The 25,411-nt window shown below is 40.0% G+C and overlaps 1 protein-coding gene across 2 annotated transcripts in view; it reads right to left on the bottom strand.

The window, feature by feature from the left end:
• Positions 1-232: 232 nt before the first annotated feature.
• The window catches only part of ripor3 (RIPOR family member 3), a 60,456-nt gene continuing 35,277 nt past the window's right edge, over positions 233-25,411 (bottom strand). Inside the window, exons 4-26 of one of the 2 annotated variants that reach the window (XM_084543379.1) lie at positions 22,879-23,034; positions 21,698-21,776; positions 21,533-21,556; positions 20,556-20,609; positions 19,716-19,865; positions 14,985-15,048; positions 14,855-14,898; positions 14,292-14,417; positions 14,027-14,172; positions 11,992-12,106; positions 11,405-11,565; positions 10,715-10,945; positions 10,528-10,618; positions 9,697-9,960; positions 9,463-9,608; positions 9,205-9,370; positions 7,817-7,946; positions 7,428-7,592; positions 7,045-7,209; positions 4,138-4,340; positions 3,465-3,548; positions 3,257-3,347; positions 233-2,539 (exon numbers count right to left, since the gene is read on the bottom strand). In XM_084543379.1, coding sequence (XP_084399505.1) covers positions 2,439-2,539; positions 3,257-3,347; positions 3,465-3,548; positions 4,138-4,340; positions 7,045-7,209; positions 7,428-7,592; positions 7,817-7,946; positions 9,205-9,370; positions 9,463-9,608; positions 9,697-9,960; positions 10,528-10,618; positions 10,715-10,945; positions 11,405-11,565; positions 11,992-12,106; positions 14,027-14,172; positions 14,292-14,417; positions 14,855-14,898; positions 14,985-15,048; positions 19,716-19,865; positions 20,556-20,609; positions 21,533-21,556; positions 21,698-21,776; positions 22,879-23,034 — 2,956 coding nt within the window. In that variant the 3' untranslated portion in view covers positions 233-2,438. Of the gene's footprint in view, positions 2,540-3,256; positions 3,348-3,464; positions 3,549-4,137; positions 4,341-7,044; positions 7,210-7,427; positions 7,593-7,816; positions 7,947-9,204; positions 9,371-9,462; positions 9,609-9,696; positions 9,961-10,527; positions 10,619-10,714; positions 10,946-11,404; positions 11,566-11,991; positions 12,119-14,026; positions 14,173-14,291; positions 14,418-14,854; positions 14,899-14,984; positions 15,049-19,715; positions 19,866-20,555; positions 20,610-21,532; positions 21,557-21,697; positions 21,777-22,878; positions 23,035-25,411 lie in introns of both variants that reach the window. The other variant, XM_084543378.1, reaches the window with a different exon arrangement.

The raw sequence follows: 25,411 nt of genomic DNA, 5'->3' as shown, positions 1-25,411 counted from the left end.
AGGACATTTTATTGACCTCACAAACAGTCCCTAAATATCCCAGTAAGGGGTGTCGCAGGTCATTTTAACCGCAGCCAAATCTATTCTGTGGTGAGTGAAAGCATCCTCCGTTCAGGGGGCTTCTCAAATTTCAGTTCACCTGAGCAGCCGGCAGGGGGCAGCACCCATCTCTGTTTCTGTGATCATCCAAACACAACTGAGTAAATTGCAAAAGGAGAGAAAGATATCAGAATACTTAGTAAAACGTTTTAATGATATAAACTCACTTATTATCACAATTAACATGATTTCAAGTTCAGCCCCTTTCAGAGCGCACAAACACAGGTCACATCCTGACTTTTAAGTGTTTTGATTTGGAATTAAGACATAAATTGATGCACTGCTGAGTAGTCATCAAATTAAGTCTGAGATCTTGTCTGCAGTTTTAAGAAAACATCCTTGATGGAAACTTTCTGTGTCTCATGTTAAGGTTGCTTCTTCTCATAATAAAAACAATATGACTACATTATCTGCACCTGTCCATGACCTTTATACACTTCCAGTAAACCAAAGCCACAGCATCATCTTGTCTTTGTAGCGGCTCTGGACACAAGCAGCAGCAGCCACAGCTTTTAGACGGGATTGTTCTGAGAACCAGACAATAACTGCGAAATAAATCTCACTATAATGTGAACTTAAGTCTGCTGGTTTTACATTGCAACGCCTCTGTATTAATTCTTAAAGACTTCAGTTTTTTTTCTTCACATTTTAACACTGATTTAATGCATGACTTAATGCAGGAAGTCCTGTTGCAGAGTTTGCACAATTTGTTGTTAAATGTCACCAAATTAGGCAGAAAAGCTGGTACATGAGGAGTTGTAAATACATTTTTTTTTTGTTGAAAGAAGTGTGGGAGCACTAAAAGTAACTATCAGCTGCCAAATGAGGTGAGAATAGACAGACGTGTCTAAACTAGCAACTAATTACTTTTCACATGAGACCACAGTTGACATTTGCCCCTCATTTAAAGCCATGTCTTCACTTGAAAATGACGAGTAAACACCCTCCAATGTAGCTTGAAGTAAATATGACTCCTCATTTTTTCAGTTTTGCCGAAACAGTAAAAAGTGAATAAATTGGGTTTTGAACTGAACTCACTGTAGTTTATTTTTTCCTTCTGTTTTCTAACTCTTGAAAGATATTCTTTCGTAAATGTACCCCTCAGAAATAAGATTTTCAGTGTTTGGTTTCATGGTGAGGTGTGGCGTGTCAAAAAATCTGATTTATTTTTGTATTGAAGGATATAGGTTCAGGTTGCTGTGTTTTTAATACATAGTTAATTTAATCTCCTTTCTTTTTTCCTCTTTCATTTCTCAGGTATATTTGTGTAATGTGAAGGTTTCCTTAAGGCTAACTCAAACTAAATCAGACCAGATCATTTGTGTGCAATGGGAAGTCACAAGCTCTCCTGCATTAATTCATGCATTAAAGTCATTATAAGTCATACACCAGCACATTAAAGGGGCACACCACTGTGGGTAAAATAGGGACCACGTCCTACATAATAGAGACATAAGATGGTCATACATTGGCTGAGTGCATTGCTTTTGGATTGTAACCTCTTTCAAAGTAAAACAATGCACATACTGTATGTACCACAAATATCAACTATGGCAATCTACACTCTCATTAGCCATGAACACACACATGCTCCACTTTCTACTTTTCCCACACAACAATAGCTTAACACAATAAGATCTCTTAAATGAAGTTTGATCGATTGTCAAAGCGGTATGGACTGTCATCCTTTGACATTTTGGCTTGTTTTTGGAAATATTTCAGCAGCCATTTTGGATTTATTCAACCAAAAATTCAAACTAAAAGCTAAAAGAAACATGAATCCACATATTCAGAGTTTGTTGCTCATTATTTCTCGTAACCACAATGCAGTGGCATGTGAAATAATATTAATTATACATACATATATATATATATATATATCCTTCATTTTCAAATAAAACAACAATGTAGATTGGTTGTTGACAGTAAGCCTCAACACTAAAAAGTCTGTGGAATCATTTTAAAGCTGCACAAGATCATCTTATGAGCTTAAATAACTAAGTGGTACTGCGACAGAAAAATAAATTCAAGTTCTCATAATACAGGATGAAGCAAATATCTGCGCTTTGGAGCAAAAATGATCGATGAAGATCAGTGCGTGAGCGATCCATCCAGAGAAAAATCTCCATCATTGAATCCTCCTTTGCTTTTGTTCCTTTGGTATCTGCAGTCACAGTAGAATCAGATTTTCTTTAATGAGAAAATCAAGGTTTCCCAGAGTGTAAGATGGCTCACTCTGGCAAGTTCATAATTTTTCTCTCTCGCCTTGACATTCGGGATCATTGATCTCTTGATCTAGGGGGCCCTGTCTCTGTCTGTTTTAAATCCAGAATAATCTCCTATAAAATGGTAATCTCAGTCTCTTGGTTCCGATAAGCTTCCTCCTCCATCTCATTGTACAGCTGGTCCATCCTCTGGAAGGCCTGGTATCCTTTTTTACCTGCAGATGCACAAGAGGGAAATGTCAATGTCATTTATAAAGCACATTTAAAAACAAGGAATGTTGACCAAAGTGCTATACGGAGGAGCCAGAGCATGTAAATATACAGTATATAAAACATATAAACACATAGTCAACACTTGAAGACAAAGAAGAGGAAGAGGTAAAAAGAAATAAAAGTGCTAGATTAAATCATAATAAAAAGATCAGCTGTTAAACTGAACTGAATGCCAAAGAATATAAACGGGTTTTAAGAAGGGATTTAAAAACCGGCAGTGTCTGGGCCAGCCTAACTGTTCCTGAGTTTGGGGGCTGCAGCTGAGAAGAGCAGTCCCCCCTGAGCTTCAGCCTTGTTCTTGGGACAACCAGAAGACCGTGGCCTGCAGACCTGAGTGACCTTAATGGGACGTGTGGTTGTAGGTGATCAGAGACGTGTTTATGAGCAAACACTAAAACCTTAATATTTTAATAATAAAATTAACTTTAATAAAAGTTCTTCTGAAAGACGAGCTGAGACAAAAACATGGATGACCCTTTCAAAAACTTGACTGTGGATAAAAGCCTCAGCTGGGAAAAAAATGGAAAAAAACACTGAACAGATCTGTTTCTCCAATTTAAAACCATTGCCCATAATCACACCCAGGTAATAATGTAAAAAGACAATAAAATAAAACCATATAAATGAACTCCTGAAAGAAGATTAAGACATGTTTGTACCAAAGGAGAGGACAGTCTCTCTGGCTGCACTTCGAAGATCTTCATCTGCTGATCTCCATAAATCTGCTATGTGGTCCACACTCTCTGCCGCCTGACGAACACAAACACACACTTATGCTAGTCAACAAATTATGTATGAAACTGTGCTGAAAACTGCTTTTCTGAGTGTTGCCCTGTCTGCTGAGTTTGTGTAATACGTGCCACTTACCCTGAGGCATTTAAGGGCCAAACAGGAGCCCTGCTGGATGTGAACATCAGTGCTTTTCAAACTCTCTGTGTAGTAAACCACCGCCTGGAGAAGAGGGACACAGAAACATAAGAGAGGCGATACTGTTGTTGCTGCGTGTTGTGGCAAAAGTGGAAGAGAAGAAAGTTGATATATGGATGGTGTATCAGAGAAGACTGAGAGGCCATTTGAGCTAAATATTAGTTCATAGGTTAGTTATGAAGTCATGAAATATTGTGTTGGACAAAATAAAATTTCGATCATGCTTGACCAAATTTGAAAGGCTGATCCAAATTCATTGAAAACATAAATGTGTGCCAAGTTTGAACTAAACAAATATAATTTCTGCAAAATGTCTAATGAAACAAATGAATGTTATGGGAAGATTACACAAATTAATCAGCTATACATTATTTTATACCATTTTTATGTGAAACAATAAAAAACAATTACAAATTTAACTGTATTTTTATGAAATCTCACATTCCTGCAGGGTGTCTTTCTATGTGTAAACATTTATGTCCCACAATGTTAATAATGTCAATGTTCAGCACTGCAAGAGCCAATTTGGAAGTTCCTGGACCTTGCAGAAGCCCTAAAAGGTTTCACAAAATATTTCCTAGTCTCTAAAATTTGTCTTGTATTTGGTTTGTACCTTGCTCCTGAAGGCCTTGTAGCCAGCAGCTCTGCAGATGCAGTTGGCAGCAGCTTTACAGACCCTGTGGTTGGAATCCAGCTGCAGGTCGGCAAGAGTCTGCAGGGTTCCTCTTAGTGGGAGGAGCTCAGAGATGCTCCGCCCCCGTAGTTTGTTTAAAGCCCGCCTCCGTTTGGGGCTCCTCAGGGCGGACAGGATGTACTCTGAAACACGCAAGGAATAATCAGATCATCGGCTCTGTAATGAAATTAAAGAAAACTAAACGAACTTAAATAAGCCACTGAGGTGGCATGCGGGTGATCTTGTTCAGACGCGTATTCTGGGATAAACAATCATCATCATCAACCGTTTTTTATTCAGGGAGAAATTGACTGAGCATCAAGCTCTTTTACAGCAATGCCCTGAGTTACAAAAACATACAACAACAATAATCAAAATAACAAAACAAGAACAATAAACAATGTCCATTGCGTTCCATATATTCAGATTCTTGAAATCCATTTATTTTCACAGAAGTCACTCTGAAAAGGTTACAGCACTGTCCCAAATCCATATACGTCACACGCCAGCTGACAAGCTCCCGGTTGACACGATCAAAAAACTGTTAGCATCCCCACACCTCATTTCCAACACCTGTGGCTTAGCTATATGCACTTTAAAGATTAATTAAAGATAACTGCAAAATATATAACGGCTCCAACAGGATCCTTAAAGCATTTTACGGATTTCTGATGCAAAGTGGCAAAAATGCAGTTCCTTGAATGACCACTAGAGGCTGGTTCCAACAGTGAGTCCATCCCCATAGACCTCCATGTTAAAATGTCCAACTTTGCAGCAGAAATATTCATTCATTCATTCATCTTCTGTAACCACTTGGGGGGGGGGGGGGGGGGGCTGGAGCCTATCCCAGCTGTCATCGGATGAGAGGCGAGGTACACCCTGGACAGGTCGCCAGTCTATCGCAGGCAGCAGAAATATTGTATATATAATATATAAAAAAAGTTTTGCTAATTTATCCATTTGGGATTGGTATTTTTTATATGACCCACACATTTAAATTATTATCCAGGTGAACTGTGACACATTATCAAGGATGTGGTCACTTTAAGTGACAGGTGGTTGCTTCACTAACTCTCCAAAACTCTGAACTTCAAAAATCTCTCATCTCATCCATCTTTACATACAGTCAGTGCTTCTAAAGATAAAGATAAAGAGCCTTTATTTGTCATTATATTATACAAGTATCATATAACGAGATTGCATGGTCAGACATGGAGGGTTGGTCCTGGTTCTCATTTGTAGTAGTTCAAAGTTCAAAATCTGTATGAAATTCAGGCTGTGCAACACGTTAACAGTTGTGTGATGCAGTTTTGCTTTTCGTTTTTACAACTCAAAATAAAAATTACAATTAAAAAAAAAAATCTTTTTTATCTAATCTTTCTGGCACTTTCAGTCTGACTTATGGTGTGAACTCCACCCACCAAGATTCATTTCTGCCATTGTTTATCCTGGATTAAATTAAGCACAGAAACACTGTGTTGTTATTTTGGCAGTTTTGTACGTGGCGTGCAAACCAAATGTTTAGCAGTAAGAGCAGAACACATCTGTTTACTGAAGCCGAGTGAAGAAGGAGAGGCAGTAAGGAAGGTTGTATTCTCAGTATTTCATGTACACATTTTGGCACCAAGATGAGTCATGTGGTTGTTGAAACTTTATTGATCCTTCACAGGGGGCGTCAGCAGCACAAACATAGTACTTATATATTTGTGAGGACCCTCATTGTTATTTCCAGGCCCATAACAATAACCTGAACTGCCTTAACCAGATGCCCAACTCTAACCTAAAGCCTGAAGCCTCACACAGCTCTTTTGAGAGTCCTCCCGTTCCACAAATGCCCTCCAAAGATTTAAAACCCCAAACAGTCCTCACAAAGATATAGCAGAAGAAAAACACACCCAGTTTGTTTCATGAGACCATTTGGATGTAATGTTAACAGATGGTCCAGATGTCATTAGTCTGCTGAAATATCTGGAGCGTTTTCAGATCCTAAAGCTGTCTAGTAGAACAATTACACCACACCATTCCTCAAATACACAATTGATGGCGCCATACACAAACTCTAGAGATGCCTGTCATGTGTTATACCATGCTGCCAAGTCAGATCTATTAAAAGATATTTAGACCGATTCACATGAAACAAATATTGTATGTTTAATGTTCTATGGTTGTTTGGAAGCTGGAACCAGAGTAGCATTGGTTGCATTTGGAGTTCTACGGCTGTTTCCTTTATTGGAGTTTCAGTTTCTACGTGCATAGCGGGAGGTAAAACATTTAGAGATCAATGTTTAATTTGTTGTTCTTTTGAGGACCACAAAGAAAATAAATTCTGCTCACTGCCATTATGGAGGTTGAGGCATAAAACTCGACTGTAGACAGATAGCTTCAGCTGAGCCTTTAACATTTATAGTTCATTTATAAAACATAGGCAGTGATGGGAAGTAACATTTACTTAACTGTTGTATTTATGTACAAATTTGGAAAAGTGAGCATTTCTATTTTATGCTACATTTAACTTACACTCTACTAAACATTGCTCCTTTTCCTCCACTACATTTATTTTATCCAGCACATTTCAAACAATATATATTCATTGTTAAGGTTCAGCCCTCCTCAAACCATATGAACCATATATTCATGTTCAGTGCTTATTCAAACACAAAAAGGATTTTGTTTTTGCATAATAATTACTTTTACTTTTGATACTTTTTTTTATACATGTTGCTCCAAATACTTGTATTAAGTATTTATACATGGTTGCATTGCTACATTTGAATCAATAGAAGGTTTTAATAAATACAAACAGTCAATTATGTGACGTTTGAAATCATTTTAAATTGTGAACAGTACCTTCTTTGGAGAGGCGGGAGATGTGCTCTCCCAGCTCCTGGAAGCTCCAGCGTTTCAGATACACTGACAGCTGGAAGAGGGTGACCCTCTCTGGGCTGCAGCCTGGACGAGAGCTGGGCAACACCCGGCAGGCCGCCTGGACCTGCTGCAGGAGCTGAGAAAACACTGAGGAAGACAGAGAAAAGGCAAATCAAAACAATGCCTGGGACTAAATTAATCAGTGCAGTGACTGGTTTTGCCAGTTTGAGCCAACATTTACAACTGACTTCTGTCCTTTGAATATCTTTTTTTTTTTTTTTTCCCGTCCCTGCAGATCAGAGGCTCTTTGATGCAGCACACTGATACTCATCATCTGATGTAGGGATGTTAAGGCGGTGACGTACCTTTCTCTGACTGGCCGGGCTGCTTGGCCTTCACCTTGTGTGTGTAACGTTTCCTTAGGGTTCTGGAGAAGCTGTCGGCGTGGCAACAGAAAGGAGAGCTGCTGTCGTTTACACACTCCCCCCAGAACAACAGCACATCCCTCGTTCTCTGGGCCTTAGGGAGGACTGAAGGTGAAGAGGAGGAGCACAAAGGTTTGCTTTAGTTAAAAATGTGACAGCACAGAAAAAAGTTCTTGATACTTTGTCTTTCATTCTTTTGCTCAGACACAAAGTGTGCTTTGTCAGTTTGGGTTGAGAATTCATTTAAATTGGGTTGGTAAACCCGCTGTAAATGATTTGATGCAATTTATTGCCATCTGAGACTGTGGATGAAGAGATTTTCCACTAACTGTCTCGAGCGGAGATGTTGTCGTTCTTCTCAAGCAGCAGACAGCTGACCCTGTCCAGGACCTCAGCTTGCAGGGACATTTCCTCCAGCAGCTCCCTCCTGGATGGGTCGAAGTCAGTCGTTTTCATCATCTGAGGAAACAATGTGTGCGTTAGTTTGATTAAGAATTTAATAACACATGAGCTGCTTTGGCTGCCATCTAGTGGTTCCTGCATGCTCACACACACCACAAAGTCTCCAGGATCTCATAAATAAGTTGAAATAAGTTTAGTTCCATTTTTATTTTTGACAGTGTAGCATGCCTTTTATGTCAGAGACCATTTCTTAACTTTTCCATAACCTTAACTTTGCATGAGTACCCTATAAATTGAGAATGTCAGAAAGGTTGAAACTGGACTGTAGTCTGACTTTAGTAGAATGTTTCCATCCTGAATTAGCTGTATGTCTGGATAGTCGCTGCTTTTATAATAATCACTGTTTGATTTCTATCTTTTTCCACATTCATTCAAAAAGGAAGAGACAGAAAACTGCAAGCAAGATCTGGATCACAAATGCATATGATCAAACAGTGAGTGTGACAATCAAATAATTAAATACATAGTTTGATCTAGTGTCCCTAGGGGATGACATAATTCATCTGTCTGGATACGCATCCCTGTTGGAATCTATTTTAGGATGTGAGTCTCACATCCTAAAATAGATTGTGAGATAATCAGATTTGGTTATATTTGCTAATTATATATCATTTATGTTATTGTATATGTTCAAATCCAAATAGTCAAATCCATCTTGACTGTTGGTAGAAAACAAACATTCTTTTATGGCTTATGTCTTCCATTAATGTCTCAACCCTGATCCTTTTCAGTTACTCTGCAGATTCAGATTGTCTCCGTCTCATCCTGGTTTTCCCGGGGGTCTCAGATGAAGCATTCATCAGGATATTTGCTCCACCTCCAGCAGCCTCGAGACTCCAGAGGGTCCTGTCGCGGTTTATACCTTTTTCTAGGACTTTACGTCTCATCAGACAATAACTGCCAGAATAATTAATCTTACAAGCTCTTGTTTCAGTACATTTCATAATTTACTTCCAGATCATCTCCTCATTAAAGTGGTGTTTCTCATCTGCCTCCTTTGCTCCTGTCTGGATACAATACACTACACAAAAACAATACACAACAATTCCCTTTGCATTATGAATCCCAGCTTCTCTTCTCACCTCCGCAAATAGCAGAAGAAGAGTAAATAAGTCTGCATTACTTGGCACTCTCAGAAGCTCGAAAGGCGACAAAGTCCATTAAAAATAATCAGGGATTGTTGTATGTTGTTTTTCAGCATGAAGTATTACATTCCAGATGAGATGTGTGGACACAGATTGTGAACCTCCTGTACCTGTAGCAGGATGCAGCACACATCCAGGTGAGTCTCCAGAGCTTGGTCTAGACCCCAGTTCCCAGAAGTCAGCGGGGCGATGACCAGCTCTTCCTCAGAAGCTGACTGGCTGTCCTGAGAGGTGAGGCCGAGACTCCTCAGAGTGCTCTGCTGGAACGAACTGATGCTGATTGATAAAAATAAAAAAGACAGATGAGTTATTTCTCAACAAGCTGACGCTCACTTGATTACTCTTCTGGGTCTGCATCTTGAACTCACCCGCTATCTTTTAGTCTCAGGCTGCCCAGACAAGAGGTGTCATCATCTGCGTTTAAATCATGTGACAGGAAGTCAAAGCTGCCCAGGACTTCCTCAACGGCCAGAGTTTCCTCTGATGAAGAGCCTCTCAGCAGGGAGAGGTCATTCTGGAACCACCAAAAGGTAAAAATCACTCACATCGTGTTTGCTCACATGTGGTGGTGTGTATAAATGTATATGGATACACACAGGTACCTTCAGTATGGTTGCTAGGTGCAGTATCTGGTGGCCCAGGGCTCTTAGCTCCTTGTCCGAGCAGCTCTGGTCCTGCAGTGTTTTCTCAAGCTCTGCGATCAGGGCTCCCAGCCTGAGGGCCTGGGCCCTGCGCTGGACACCGCTCACCCCTGGCTTTCCCTGAGTCGGAGCAGGTCCCGTGGGTGAGGATGGGGACACTGCTGGAGGCTGAGTAGGGGGTGTGGGCGAGGCCGAGGCAGCATCCCCCTGACAATCTGAGGAGTCCTGGTACAAATGTGGGAAAGTTTAAATGAGGAGAGGAGGTCAGATAAAAACTGATGAAACAGCAGAGAAAGCAACAAGTTTAACAAGACCACAAAATTACAATAAAAGAGAGAATTAGGAGGAGAAGACACGAGAGTGGATGACAGAGAGCAGAAGAGAGAAGACAACAAAAGCTGGAGAAATGATAAGAAGACCAAAAACAAGAAAATACTGCACACAAGGAAATTCAACAAAGTTATGTTATATTAGACTGTATAAATGTCTTCCCATCAAAGACAAATAATATGATCAAGCACCAAATGTTATTAGATTTTGTTTAAGATAACTGGATATGTCTGGCTGCAGAATGTAGAAATTAAGCTTTAAACATCTTTAACTTGATTTTCTTTCAATTTGCTGCTGGACCAATGTATGTCTATTTAATGAGGCAGACATTTGCTCTCAAATTCAGCCTCTGGACCTTAGGGTCACAGGATTGTCTATCTAGATTATTACAATGTGGTGTTGAATTCAACTTCAGCTAAATGTTTGCATGACACATGTCCTGACACTCATAGTGCTTTTCACCTGCACATCTTCCTGAATCTGGTCAGTAATATCTGTCTCAGGGTCTGGTTCTCCGGCTGTGTTCTTCCTGAGGATGTCAGGAGTGCTTGACCTGTGTCAAAGCCAGAGACATCGTCAACACCTCCGCAGGATTATTAATATCAAGCATTACCACAGAATTTACTAATGCACACATATGTATCCTCACCTCTGTAAGGCCAGAAGGGAACTGGTTTTACTCTCTTCTGGGGAGGAGGGAGTCTCCAACACTCCCCCCCACTTCTCCTCCTCCACCTTCTCATCCATCCTCTTCCTCATGTCCTGCTCCTCACTAGAGAGTTCCAGTGATCCTTCCTCTCCCAGGGACAGCTGAGTCTGACTTCCTCCCAGACTGGTGCCTTGACTGTGGCTGAAGGGGTAGCTGTGAGCCCGAGTGAGACTGAGGGGGAAATGATTTCCACATAAGACGAATAAATATATATTTATATTTACATCTTTAACTTTACAACTTAGCACTCATGTTTGTTGAACTATACTACCTAACAAGAGATGATATCAAGTTTTGCTGCCTTTCTGTCAAGGATATAACTTAAAATTCAACCATCTGTTACTGTTTTTTCTCAAATTTATTCTTTTAATGGACGCAGCAATAAAACTGCTACAGATTTAACTCTGGGAGACAATGCAAATTTCCCGAAATCCATAGCATGAGACCTGATGGACCTCCTCAATAGGGTCCCAAGAGGAATCTGCCCCTTTCACTGTGATTTCTCTTCACCACTTTCCTCTATTTGAGGAAAAGCAATCCTGGGTCTGATGTAATATTGACTGATTATGATTATTATGGTCAAATTTGTTATAAAAGACCATGAGACTTTATTTCTTGTCTGCCATGTACCTCGGGGTGTAAGGGCTTTGAGGGCTTGACGTGATGGAGGTGTGTGAAGGGTTGGACAGGTAGCTGAGCAGAGACACGCCTCCTCTGTCTCTGTTATGACGACCTTTAGACACCAGAGATGGGAGAGAACCTTCCTCATCCTGCAGCTCACGCACCATCGACTGAAGAGAAATCAGGAAAAGAGGAAGCAACACATGTTGTCAAACTCAAAAGGCAGAACAGGCAATGAACGATAATGGTAATATTTATAAATTTGATCGGGCAATACAGCATCTCACTGTCAGGCAAATAAAATCTCGGAAAATGAAAGAATTCGGTAAAAAGGATGCAGCTCAAGATGTAGATGACTGGTTTCCTTGCTTTTTTTTTTTTTTATGGAAACATTCAACTTCCAACAGATCCACAGAGTATCCCCCCTTTTTTTCTCCTTTACATACATGTACCTTCCAGATTCACCAGTTTCACTATGCACCAACACAACACTCGCTTACACACACACAGGGTACATAACATGTCCCATTCGTTTTGTCCCGACTGTTTAAGTTGTTCGTATAGAATAAATAAAATGTGTGTGTGTGCATACTCACTATAAAGTATTTCTCTGTGAAGGACGGAGTGCTCGGCGCCGTCCAGCTGTAGACTGAACTCTTTCTGCTGGACACCGACTGCTTGCTGACAGAGAGAGGCCTCATCTTCTCAGCGCTGTCAAACGGACTGCAAGTGTCAATACACACAAAACATTTAGATACTGCACGTGTAAATGCGCGTTACACACAAACCGAGAGAAGATTACATCAGACCCAGGGTTGCTTTTCCTCAAATAAACTAGTGATTGTATTATTATCATAAAGTAACCAAAGTCTTATCATAAAGTCTTTACCTTTCATCACATAGGACTAGAACCTGAAAACTGACACAACCTTTTCATCCTAGGATCACATCACTGAAATTCCCATGACTTCTGAGATTGTTGTAATTACACAGAATAATAATCTGTTGGCAGTTTTTTCCCTAGAGTGTCTATAAAGAGGCATTTCTGTCCTCGGGGAGTCACTGCTACCTGTACATGCACACATAATGTCATGGTTGATGTGTATGAGTAGCAGATATTCACACCAGACACAGTTTATTTTTATTTTTCTAAGTCAGTTTTGTCCAGTCAGTCTGAGCTCTGACCCAGTAAATGTCCGTCGTCTCTTGCTGCTCACAGCTGTTTTTTTTTTTTTGCATAATCAGGTTTGTCACATTCATTTTAAAAGTTTACATTTTCAGAAGAAATCGGTGACATGTGACTCGTTTAGGGGCTCGACAGCAGTGTATGTCGTGCGTTGCCTGTTGTGTGCTCGAGGCCACGTCAGTCTTTTGTTTCGCTTCATGAGTGTGAGTCTGGCAGCCTTGTGCGTGATTTTTCGATCTTTCCAGGGAGAATCTATAAAATGTCCACCACCTGGCTTCTCTGCGGCCTGAAATGTGATCTGTCATGGTGCAAGGGCACAGCGCAGTGTGCTCGTGTGTGTTACCATGTGTGAGTATGATGTGTGCTCTGTATTCAATCAGCTTGCCAACAGCTGGCTCAGGTTAGAGGTAGAGAGGAGACAGAGTCAGACAATTAAGAAAAAAAGAGCTGCACATTCTGCAGGGTGACTCAGTGTGCGTCTGTAATAACAGTATTTGGTGTTGCTTGATGCCTGGTCTTGTTTTACGGGTGTTTATGTGAGGTGAAGTCGCTGGTTTGACTTTTCAGAAAGAGAAAAAAATGACAGAAGGAGAGCAAAAAGAAAGAAAAGAAACACCAGCAGATGTTTTAAGTGTTCACTCCGTCATGAGAGGACGTTTTCGGATGGTCATGTGGACCAGCTGCACCTGTCATTCATGTGATTCATGTAACATGATATCTATACCAGCAGCAGGGCTACAGGACAGAAAGAGGGGCCGCAATGTTAAGGGTCAAGACAAAAGTTCAGACAAGACATTTCCATACTTTATTCTACAAACTGAATTTTCTTACACGACTGTCCACACCTATTCCCACATCATGTCAGTTATTGGGCTTTCATTATTTATTTATTTTTTTTTTTAAATTTGACTCTACCCTACTTCACACTTCATCAGCTCTCCATCAAATCCTTTCCAGCGGCCTCTAGCGGAAATGCCTCTACAATAGAAGTCTTTGCATGAACACAGAATAAAGTGTCTCATGTAACCACCTCAATCAGAGCAGACTGGAACAATCTGGAATAATCTTCAGACAAAGAACCTTTAAGGATCTGTTCAATAAGACAATAATAGCTCCTAGCAACCATGCAAACACTTGGTTGGAATAAATCCATTCTTTCTGCAACATGGAGGAGAACAATGATTTATTTAAACAAAAGAAACAGAGCTGTAAAGACATGGCTCTGTCTTGGTCTTCTTCACCTGCTGTATGAATTCAGCTAAGCTGTTATATTTCCACAGTTTTCAGGCATGTAAACACACTTCTCTTATGAGAATCATTTTTATCAGGCTGGAGAAATACTGTAAACCCTTATTATTTAGTTTCATATCAGAACATGTTTACTGAAGACTCTCTGTGTTTATATCTTATGTGTGAGACGTGTTTGTGTGTGTGTGCGTCCGTACTTCCAGGTGACTTCCAGCTGCAGCTTGATGGTTCCCAGCTCTGTGATGTCCACCAGCATCAGCTGCGGCCTCGCCACAAAGAAGTCTGCGCTGGCACACGTTACCATGCCGACCAGCAGCCAACCTAAACCCTTCGCCTCTGTCACCTGAAGGAAGGGATTCAGTGGATTAGACGCTGCACACGCTCCCATAAGCCACATATCAGAACGTTAAATCTACTTCATTTCTGTATTCAACGTTTTAGGAGATGTAGAGAAGTGTGGACCTTGATCTCAAAGTTGTGGTGTATGTGTGGGAGGAAGACCATCTCCTCTTCATCCCAGGACTGAGAGTCGTCTGATTCAATCTTCCCTCTGATCCTCCATCGCTGTCGGCCCAACCGCACCACCACCTAGTCATGTGACATGATATCATTGGCCGTTATTCAGTAAACAAGTCAGCCATTTTTTAATGAAGATAATAAAAACTGATGGTGAAGGTTAAAGGGTCACAATAAAATACTGTGCAAATAGCTTTTGTTTTATCTGCTGAGATAAATAAGATACTGTATATTTATTTTGACATTCCAAATACATGTTGCTGTTAATGTTTTCTTTAATAAGAGTATTTAATTGTGATATTAGTGGTATACGCTATCAACCCTCTTAACCTCCACAGCCTTCAATACTAAACAGCTGGCTCTGTTTCTAACCACATGTTCATGACACATAGTTGTGCTTATTTGTCTAGGCTAGAAAGTTTTAGCATGTTACATGTTATCTTGTAATTCGGTGAAAACTCTTGAGGCTCCAATGTTTTTGAGTTATGTTGTTTAATAGAGAAGCCCACCTCGTACTGGTCTCCGGGGCAGAGTCGAGCGAAGCCGATCAGACCTGAGAGGGAAAACACATGTTTCCATGATTAAGTTTCACTGATAACCTGCACACTGCTCTGGGAATGTGTGTGTGTGTGTGTGTACCTTTCATTTTGATGTGTAGCTCTCCTAGGAGGATTTCTAACTCTCCTTCCATAGCTGACATGTCCTGCAGAGTGAAGGAGAAACACACAACCATGTTTTATTAACCGAATATTTTCCCTGAGACACTTTTTTTATCCAGAGGTTTTATACAGAATGCTGATGCCAGAGCTTTCAGGGACTCATACTGCAAATATCTGCTTTATTAAAGAATATGCATTAGTTAAACTGAGCTTGTGTGCAAGTATTGTGCCTCAGTTTTATGTTTTCAGCTACTTTACACTTCTCTTTTCCCGAACTCTATTTATTTGACAGTCTTAACTAATATGTGATTTTCAGATTCATGTTAAAGAAACACAGAAAATCCTGAAATACTACCTGTTGAAGATTAAATATGTAATATGTAACTATATCTTTGCATGCCATTAGCATCCTCAATTTCTAAGATTTGATTAAAGTTAGGGAGCATATTGGACTGGTTCCTCTAGTAAATCGAAGGATCTGAATCCTCGAATCCCTCAACCAGTGGATATTTGGATCTCTGACTGTAACATAACTCTGCTTCTCTGGCTGCTGGTGAAATAAAAGTTGTTGTAGGGGTTCAGTTAAGAACATAAACAGGTGTTTGGGAGTCTTAGCTCAGCCCATTAAAACAAGTTCACACAATGAGCCAGAAGCTACTGAGGAATGCCAGCAATGCTTTCCAGCTATTAAATCCGCACTGCAGGGCAACTTCACACTTGACAGCAGAGGATAAGTAGCAGGTAGAGGAAACCTAATTGAAGAAACCACACATAAATATAATCTCTTAAGTAACTGACTCATGAAGGTGGTAAAGATATTATTCTGCGTTTGGAGTTTTTGTCTTTTTTACAGAGAGGTAGGAATATGTTTACTGTATGTAGATGTCTAACAGGACTGATGGTAATTCATAGGAATACACTTTTACAGAACTTACAGCTATATATATATATCATTATTAATACCATCATTAAATGTTCAATTCAATTTAAACTGGGGATGTTGCAATAGATGGTATTTTATCAAATACAATAAATACCCATCCTGACTTAATGGCAGGAAACATTTAGATGAAACAGACTTCCTGTACAGTGGATTCATTAAAATAAAATGTCTCCACCAAAGTAAAATGTACATAAGTGATGAATTCTTGGCAAGAAGAGTCTAGAACGAAGACCAGCAGATGAAGCAGCATGTGTCGAGCAGACTGCTGCCTCCTGTGTGGGCTGATTCTGCGGGAGGTCACACAGCACAGACCAAAACTGAGAACCAAGTGGCCAATTTATGAGTCTTGAAGAATTTGTAACACTTGAGGAGCTCGTTAACACTGTGTTTAAATATGGAATCAAGAAGCATTAACTAAAAATATGTCAGTGACATTCAGAAAAGCATCAGTTAATTTCAGTTTTATTAATCTATGTAACGGCAGTAACAAATCCAAGCTGTCTCCCGACGCTTTAGAGTCTGAAACTTCTGAAGGAAGCACTAAAATGAGGGTGGCAGGAGAAAACAAAAAGAAACCTTGAGCACTACACAGCCAGGTAGAGACAGAAAAAAAGTGAAATGGGACAGAAGAGAAGAAGAGGAGAGAGGAGAAGACGAGAAACGGACGCAAGGAGATACATTTGTGCATGCGTCTGGATAAAGCATACATGCATACATACACGCATTTACATGGGAGCGTCATGGTTTTTCTTATTTTCTAGGAACATGTTTAGGGGATTTAAATAGACTAAAAAAATCTACCTTCAAAATCCAAACACAGAAACAAAGCAAACGTCGAGATGCAGGTGAACTGCCACATCCCTCCTGTCGACATGCATTGTGCCAAATCTCCACAAAAATTGAGATTTAGCACAAATGTTTTTCATTTCATGTGATCCTTCAAAGGTTACACTATTCAGATATGTTTTACTCAAACTTTGAATTCTGTTATTCAGTATACAACAATGAACAACACATGAGTACATTTTTTTTTCTCTCTCTCTCTCATCCAGCCACACTGTTGCCACGGCTATAATTACCCAATCTGAATCTGTTTGGCATAATTAATGTAAAAAACTTTGTAAACCTTGGAAAAAAGTTTAATCAGGCCACTACAGAAAACACTGATTTAATCCAGAAGGACTTTTTTTCTTAACAGATTTACATATTTACTGTATAATTCCTGAAACCACTTAAACCCTAGTGGGCTCCATGTGGAGCACTTTGGGGGTCCATAAACCTCAAAACTAGACTGTGTGTGGTCTACAGACATACACAGACACCAGTGTTACTGCTCGAGGAGCTGACCTCAGAGTGAAAGACTCAGCGGTCATCCTGTTTTGTCATGAACGTCATTCCTTCTGCAGAAATATGACAGAGTGCATTCTGTATGAACATGTCAGTGTGTGAATAAGCGCCATAGAGACCAACTTGAGGAAGCCAGTAGTTACAAACCGTATCAGAGATTCAGAACCCTAAGGGTGAATTAGTGAAAGACTTCAAAAGAGTGACAAAGTGTGGAGTAAAGAGAAAAAGAAGATGCAAACACATGTTCGAAAGCCTGAGAAAGACAGACCACAGACAGTCAGAGGGTATGAAGGAGTCTTCAGTTGTCTGTTAATGGCCCTTATCCCCCCAGGCTCCCAACAGAAAAATCACTGTGGGACCATCACTTGCATACCAGATTATTTGATTTGGACGCATTATGACCATTAGAGGCGAGACTTGGCCTTCTGCTCAGGGCTGATGACGGATAAGTGGTTGCCGCTGTTGATACGAGTCTGTTTTAATTTACAGCCTTTAATTTACAGATTCTCTCAGGAAGCAGAGAATGAAGGAAAGATAGATGTCTGCCTTACTTCAAAAGAGGAGGAAGAAATGTTTTTATTTTATTTAGTTAACTGCACAAATCTAATGCACCACTCACACGACATTATAGCAAATATTATAGGAAACAAGCATGTTATATATCGAAGTGAAATGACCCTGATGGTTGAGTCCCTGGAAGATGAATTTGCACCATTAATCTGCAGCAGATACCTTTTAGCTGTTCTGAATCATTTTCTTTTGACTTATAAGTTCAAAAAGTGAAAGATTTTAGTGTAACTGTTGTGTTAACATAGATCATTTTATACACGGCTCAAATAAATTAAAAGAACACTTTGAAAACGCATCCGATCTCAATGGAACAAAAAGAATCCTGCTGGATATCTGTACTGGTATCCACTGGGTAATGTGTTAGGAATGAAAGGATGGCACATTGTTTGATGGAAATGAAAATGATCAACGTACAGAGGGCTGAATTCAAAGACACACCGAAAATCAAAGTGAAAAAATTATGTGACAGGCTAGTCCATTTAGCTGAAATTTCATTGCAGCAACTCAAAATGGTACTCAGTAGTTTGTCTGGCCCCCACATGCTTATAGGCACACCTGATAACGCTAGGGCATACTCCCAATGAGACGACGGATGGTGTCCCAGATTTGGACCAGGGCTTCACTGAGCTCCTGGAGAGTCTGAGGTGCAACATGGCGGCGCTGAATGGACCGAAAAATAATGTCACAGATCTGTTCTGTTGGATTTAGGTCGGACAAGCGTGGGGGCCAGTCAATGGTATCAAAGCCTTTATCCGAGTCTAGTTACAACCAGGTAAAAACATCACAGTGAAAGCAAAAATGATGCTCTGGGCAGGATCAGAGAAAAGATGTTAAACACAGACATTTGGTCATTCATCAGTCAGTCCATGACGACATGGTTAACACTGTGTTTAGTTGTGTTGCAGCCCTCTGTGACCTCCGTCTGCTGCACACATGCTCAGATCACACACCAGAGATACATTTTAAAACACCAGAAGCGCAGTAGAAACACACTGTCTTCATGTGACATTTGAACACGAGCGTTTTGGAACTAAAATAATTGGTTGTGCTTGTTTTTGTTGAAATAAACTGGCAAACTTAAGATCTTGTAGTGAATCGACTTCATGCCAGACCTGTACTGACACAGTTTAAACTTGGCGTGTTTCAGCTCCACACATGTCTGCAGGGAGAACCACCGTGTTTACCCGTGAATGAGCTCAAATTTAAAACATATTTGGACCAGACTCGGTAACCTGAGTAGGTTGTTCTGTTCATGTAAAGTTTGGGTTATTATTAAATGTAACTTAATAAGAAAATATTACCGGTGGGAAAAGGTCAGAGAAACAGTGCAGCAAAAGTGTTGCATGAGCCCGGAGCAATTTACTGAGTCTATTTACTCAAGTACTCTACTTAAGTATAAATTTGCCGCATAGTTTTCTATTTCTGGAGGCATTTTGCTCTTTAATCCACCCCACATTTTCACATCAATGGCATACTTTGATACTTTGCATGCGAACTGCCTAAATATATTCAAGTGCAGCTGAAATGATTACTAAACAAGTAAAATATATTGGGAACAACTAAACATTTCAGTCAGAATTCATGCAAACAAGAAACTTAAAACCAAGTCGTAGCGCTCGAACAGTCAGCACACATTCAAACTCTTGTTTCTATCTTTATGAGGACGTTCCCTTGACTTATTGCCATTCCTAGCCCCTTACAGTAATATCAAACATCTCTACTAAGTGTGTAACACTAAGACTAACCATGACCTAACCTTAACTTTTACCCCAAAACCAAGTCTTAACAAGTCTGAACACACAGAAAGTTGTGCCCCCCCCACAACCAGACCAAACCCTGATCTCTGGGTACCTGCAGACTGTGCCTGTGATTGCGGTTGAGCTCCAGCAGACTCTCTCTGGAGGCTCTGGTGGACGGGGACAGGGAGAAGGCTCTCTTCATGTTGACCGCTCCCTGACACAACCTCCACTGAATGCAGTACGTCTCATACAGCTCCTCCACCTGCAGAGACACAAGACAGAAACAACGAGAGACAGAAGCGTTAAAAAAACAAAACAACCCTACGCCTTTTTGGTAAGTTCAGCTGATAAAAGTTGCATGAACTCTGCATACATAGACGAAATGTATTCTTCCTCTTCCTAAAAAGCTAAGTGAAGGGATCTCTTGGTTGTACATTACAACAGTTTCTCAAATGTCTGATAAACAGTCTCGGCCCATCAACATCCACTAAACCAGGACTGTCAAACTCATTTTAGTTCAGGGGCCACACACAGGCCAATTTAATTTTAAGGGGATCGGACCAGTAACATAAAAGCATAACAACCTATAAATAACTTCAAATGTTTCTGTTTGTTTCAGTGCAAAGATGTATCCTTTTACAAAACATTTTATGAACAACCAGAATTATTTTTTAAAGAAAAATAAGTGCACATTGCTGTCTGATGTTTGGTTCTTGGTCTCAGTGTTGTGTTCTGTCCACTACTCTCACTAAAACAGTGGACAAATTAGGAATAGCAGTTACTTTAATTCAAAAACAGCAGTTTAAGTCTTTGCAACTTCTTGTAGAGGGCCAGAGTAGACCCTCTGATGCGCCGGTTTTGGCCCGCAGGCCGTATGTTTGACACCACTGCCCTAAACCCAAGAAAAACCTGAAAAAAAGTCAATACAAAAACCTAAAAAGCAGCATTCTACCTTGCTGATCTGAAATTCTAATCTTCGTATGTGTCTCTCCAACGCTCTCATCTCCTGTGAAAGAAAAAAATATGATGAGTTACTGTCACTACTACTATATGAATCCATATTAAGGATATTATATCCTTGACAGCACACTATCCTTTCAATCCCATATCAATAACATTACTCGGTCTGCTTACTTCCACCTACGTAACATTAATCGCCTCCGCCCCTCCCTCACCCCCCACACTGCCGCCATCCTGGTTCACAGTCTCGTCACTTCCCGTCTGGATTATTGCAACTCTCTCCTCTTTGGCCTTCCACACAAATCTCTCCATAAACTTCAACTAGTCCAGAATTCAGCTGCCCGCATCATAACTCGAACCCCCTCCATTCACCACATCACTCCTGTCCTTCAAGAACTTCATTGGCTCCCAGTTCAATCTCGCATCCAATTTAAAGTCCTCCTGCTTACTTTCAAGGCCATTCACAACCTCACCCCCCCATATTTGTCTGATCTCCTCCATGTTCCCACTCCCTCCCGCTCTCTACGATCATCTTCCTCCGTACATCTGTCTGTCCCTACTGCCCGTCTTACCACCATGGGGAGCAGAGCATTCAGCCGCTCTGCTCCCCGTCTCTGGAATTCACTACCACCCCAACTCAGAAATATTGATTCATTTCCCCATTTCAAATCTCAACTCAAAACATATCTGTTTAAAACTGCCTACGCCACTTGATGACAATTACTCTGCCCCCCCCCCCCATATTTTATTCTCTGCTGTTTCTTTTATGAATTGCTGTTTCGTTTTATGAATTGCTGTTTCTTTTATGAATTACTGTTTCTTTTTATGAATTGCTGTTTCTTTTATGAATGTATGTACGGTGTCCTTGAGTGCCAAGAAAGGCGCCTATAAATAAAATGCATTATTATTATTATTATTAAAGCACTTAAATATAATTGGATTTGACTGAAAGAAAAAAAAAAAACTTACCTTCTCCAGATCATAGAGAAAGGCCTGGAAATAGAGAAAAGGCATCATCACTGTCATTATAATACACACACACACACACACATATATAGTCCTGAAACCAGGCGCACACCCACACACACTCATGCAGAGTTTTCTTGCTCTCTCTCTCTCTTTCTCTCTTCTCACCAGTCTGGAGTTTCTCTTGGTCTCTCTCTGCTGTGAGGACAGGAAGTCCATCTCTACCTGGTGACCTTCCAGATACTCCCTGCACACAGTCACATCAGCAACACGTGTGATAGAAATGTCACAATATTTAAAGCAGATGAGCAGCAGGCAGCTTTATCAGGAGTAACTCAAGCTCATGAATACTAGTATATTCACTTAAGTGCTGGAAATGCTTGAATTTGTTGAATAGTTCAAATTTCTTTTACTTTCTATTGTACCACTCCACCATATATTAAAACATATTTCACCTTTATAACAGCTATAGATACTAGTTATGTACACGAAAAACCGTTATTTCCAAACATTTTACCCATTGATCCCCTACAAAACATACAAGGAATGATTGATAAGAAGGTTAGAAGGTTTGGAGTTAATGACTTTATTAGAAAAAACAGACAATATTGGCATTTGAGCAGTTGTCTACATCCTCTGTCTTAAGGGGAGCTATAGCGATGAGGTGCTGATTTCAAGAAGATGATATCAGCTGTCACCATTTCAACGGATATAATGACCATGTTACTGCTGTGGATCAGTTTCTGGAGGTCCAAGACACCGACTTCTACGAAGAAATCCATGTGATCCACGATCACTGGGCTAACTTTGTAAATGTAGGAGGAGGATATGCTGAAAAATAAATGTGCTGGGTTTTGTAAAACTGACTCCCATAACCTTAGGCAACAAACTTATTAGTCACCCCTCATAGCATGCAGTGAGGGCTTCTTGTCATGTTAGGATCTCAAGGATTTGTTAGCGGTTTTATCAACAAGACGTTTTACCCTTTAAACTTATTGAATGGCTTTACTCAGATAACTGTGTGATCTTCTAAAAGCTAATATTGTAGTTTTAAAAAGGCAAAAGCTTTCTTCTGATCTTTATTAATCCTTTTAAGCTTTGGGAGAGACTAGATCTCAACATACAAAACCACTGGACCATGCTGAATGTAAACCAAGTGGCTACAACAACTAATATTAACAACCAAATTCTATAATTACTTACTTTGGACACATTTAGCTCATAATGCTTCGAATGGCATAATTTTTACATTACTGTGTTGATGATTTGAGTACCTTATTTGCTGTTTATAATTTATTACTATTATTAGTAATAATTATAGTAGGTCAGTTTATTGGTGGTACACATACTTGAGTCCTTTGCGTAACGCCTGGAAGACTCTGTCGACCTGATCCGGCTGCAGAGACCAGATAGCTGCCGACCCTCTGCGGGAGGAGAGTTGCACCCTGGGAGATTTGCCTCCTGCCATGGCTTTGGAGCGAAGAGAGTTACGAACAGAAGACGGCCTGAAGGCAGAGTCAGAGGGTTAGTCAGCCATGTAGATTATCCAACGGCAAAGAGTACGCATCAGTCTTAAACTAATAAATGGAGAATTTGCAAGGCAAAGCAGATCATAAATCACCCTGTTTATTGAAAGTTTGTGAAATCGTTTAATTGAAAATATCATTGGAATAAAATGCAGCATAACCAATAAAGCTGGAGAAATATATTTTTAAATGAACATATGCCTCATTTATGTGAGTATTATGTATGTCTATGAATTTAAATTGAAGCTTTGTTGATATTGACGGTAACTGGACTTCTTGCAGATAGAAAACTGAATCTCAGTCGTGTTGGAAAGCAACTTTCAGAATGTTGGTCTGATGTTTGTTGCCTTTTTCAACTAAAGACAATGACATATTTTTTGTTTTCCCTGATGATTTTAGGTACTTTAAAAACACTCTACAATGTCATCAGAACCAGGTGACTATGTGTGTGTCAACTTGTGTTGCTGCCTTGCTAAGCTCAGGAGACGTCATGGTTAAAAGAAAACATTGGTGGCAGGAAACCTGTTCCATGTTTAGGTCTCTCATTTCAATGACCTATCCATCCACCCCGACCTCCTCTACTTAGGGCTTTGTTGCTATACAATAAACCTTTCTTCAGCACTGTTTTAGTGTACCTCTAGTCCAAAACATTTTGCATATGAATCCTGAATTCTGTTTTTCGTGTTTTGTTTGTGCCCAAACACACGCATCTGTACATTGTTTTATCAGCATTATTTGACACAGAATGAATGCCCTCTGTAATTATACACATGGATATAAAAGGCCTTTCATGTCGTGTGATATTTGTTGCCCTTGTCAGTGTGTGTGATGTGTTTGTGTCATGTTTATGGCCGGTTTGTGTCGTGTTCCTGTTCACCATCAAAGCTCCATAATGACGATTCATGGGAGACCACTCACACAGTGTTATATTAAGTCAAAACACTGGAGACGCTTAGGAATGTGTGTGTTGTGTGTGTGTGTGTGTGTGTGTGTGTGTGTGTACAGTATAAACATCCACACACATACACAGGAAGTGGATAACAGCCTGATTTCTTTTTTTAACATTTTGTTCCTGCTCCCTCTCACGGGACTGGCAATTGGCATCTGTGTGTTTGTTACCCTGTGTCTTCTTTCATTCACAAATATCTTCTCAAAGTCTGTGGTGCGTTCACTGTCTGCCAGTCAATGAGGAACAGGCTTGTCTGAGGGCAAATGGATTTCCCTCCTCAAAATATAAGGCAGTTTTTATTTTTATTTGATCTCATTTATTGTCTGAAAAACAACTTCACCAGAGGGACGATTTATTACAGTCAACAAGAGGCCAGGGCTGAAACTTAGGCTTTATTTTCTGCTTCCTGTCATTCATCCTGACATCTATGAGACTCCTGGGAAATTATTCCTCAGACATTTGTCACCTAACAAGCTTTAGTTTTGTTGGTTTAAACAGCAGTTATGTTTGGCTTCCTCTTATACCAGAACTCTACTTTAATTTGAGTGTAACGTTGACAGCTAGAGATCACTCCCATGTCTGTCTGATGAATATAAAACTGAAGCCTGCAGCTTAGCACAAACGACATAACATAATAACATAATCTCCTTACCATCACCTGAAATTAGTTGGCAAGAAAATAAATGAACATTAGATGCTTTTCATTCAGTTCAGTCTTTCATTCAAGCAGGGTTAATTTAATTAAACAAGATGAAAAATATTCATCGACGACCATTTTTTTTTCTCAAAGACCAGACGTTGATGAGGTAATATTAATATCTGGTGATAAAAACTATGACGAAATGTGAGACGGGGCTAAAATGTTATTCAATAACTGGACTTTCAAATACAGGATCTCTGTCTTTCAAAATGAGAAAAAAAAATCAGTGTCACTGGATTAGATAAGGGACATTTTCCAATCTAATCTCAGTCAGTTGACGGTAGCCGACCAAAACTAGGAAGCTGCCACAAGCCCTGTGGCTACAAATTAGGTGGAAGAATACAACATATGAAGACACATCACCCTGATATTTATGCAGCCTCCATCACGGTGTGAAGTTAAACAAGTCTCATCCAAGTACTTTACAAGTTGCTGTTTTGCACTAAATGAAGTTATTGCCTTCTGACTTTTTACTGACATATTTAAACAGTGTACAGTAGAGTGTATAACTGATTAGCATTTAGCAAACTAAAATTATCCATAAATGTAGTTCCTGGAATTAATGCTTTTTGTTTATAAGTACAAATACAAAGTAATACAGTAAACCATTCAAGGTGCAAGCCTGCAAGTTATTGTTTAACATTTGAAATGTCATTTTGCTTCAGAATGTGTACACCCTTAATGGTTGTACCTCATTATGTTTGTAC

Source organism: Chelon labrosus (genome assembly GCF_963514085.1).
Source record: "Chelon labrosus genome assembly, chromosome: 4".
Taxonomy (NCBI): Eukaryota; Metazoa; Chordata; class Actinopteri; order Mugiliformes; family Mugilidae; genus Chelon; species Chelon labrosus.
Note: the sequence above shows the minus strand (reverse complement) of the source record. Positions and strands in the feature narration are given on the sequence as shown.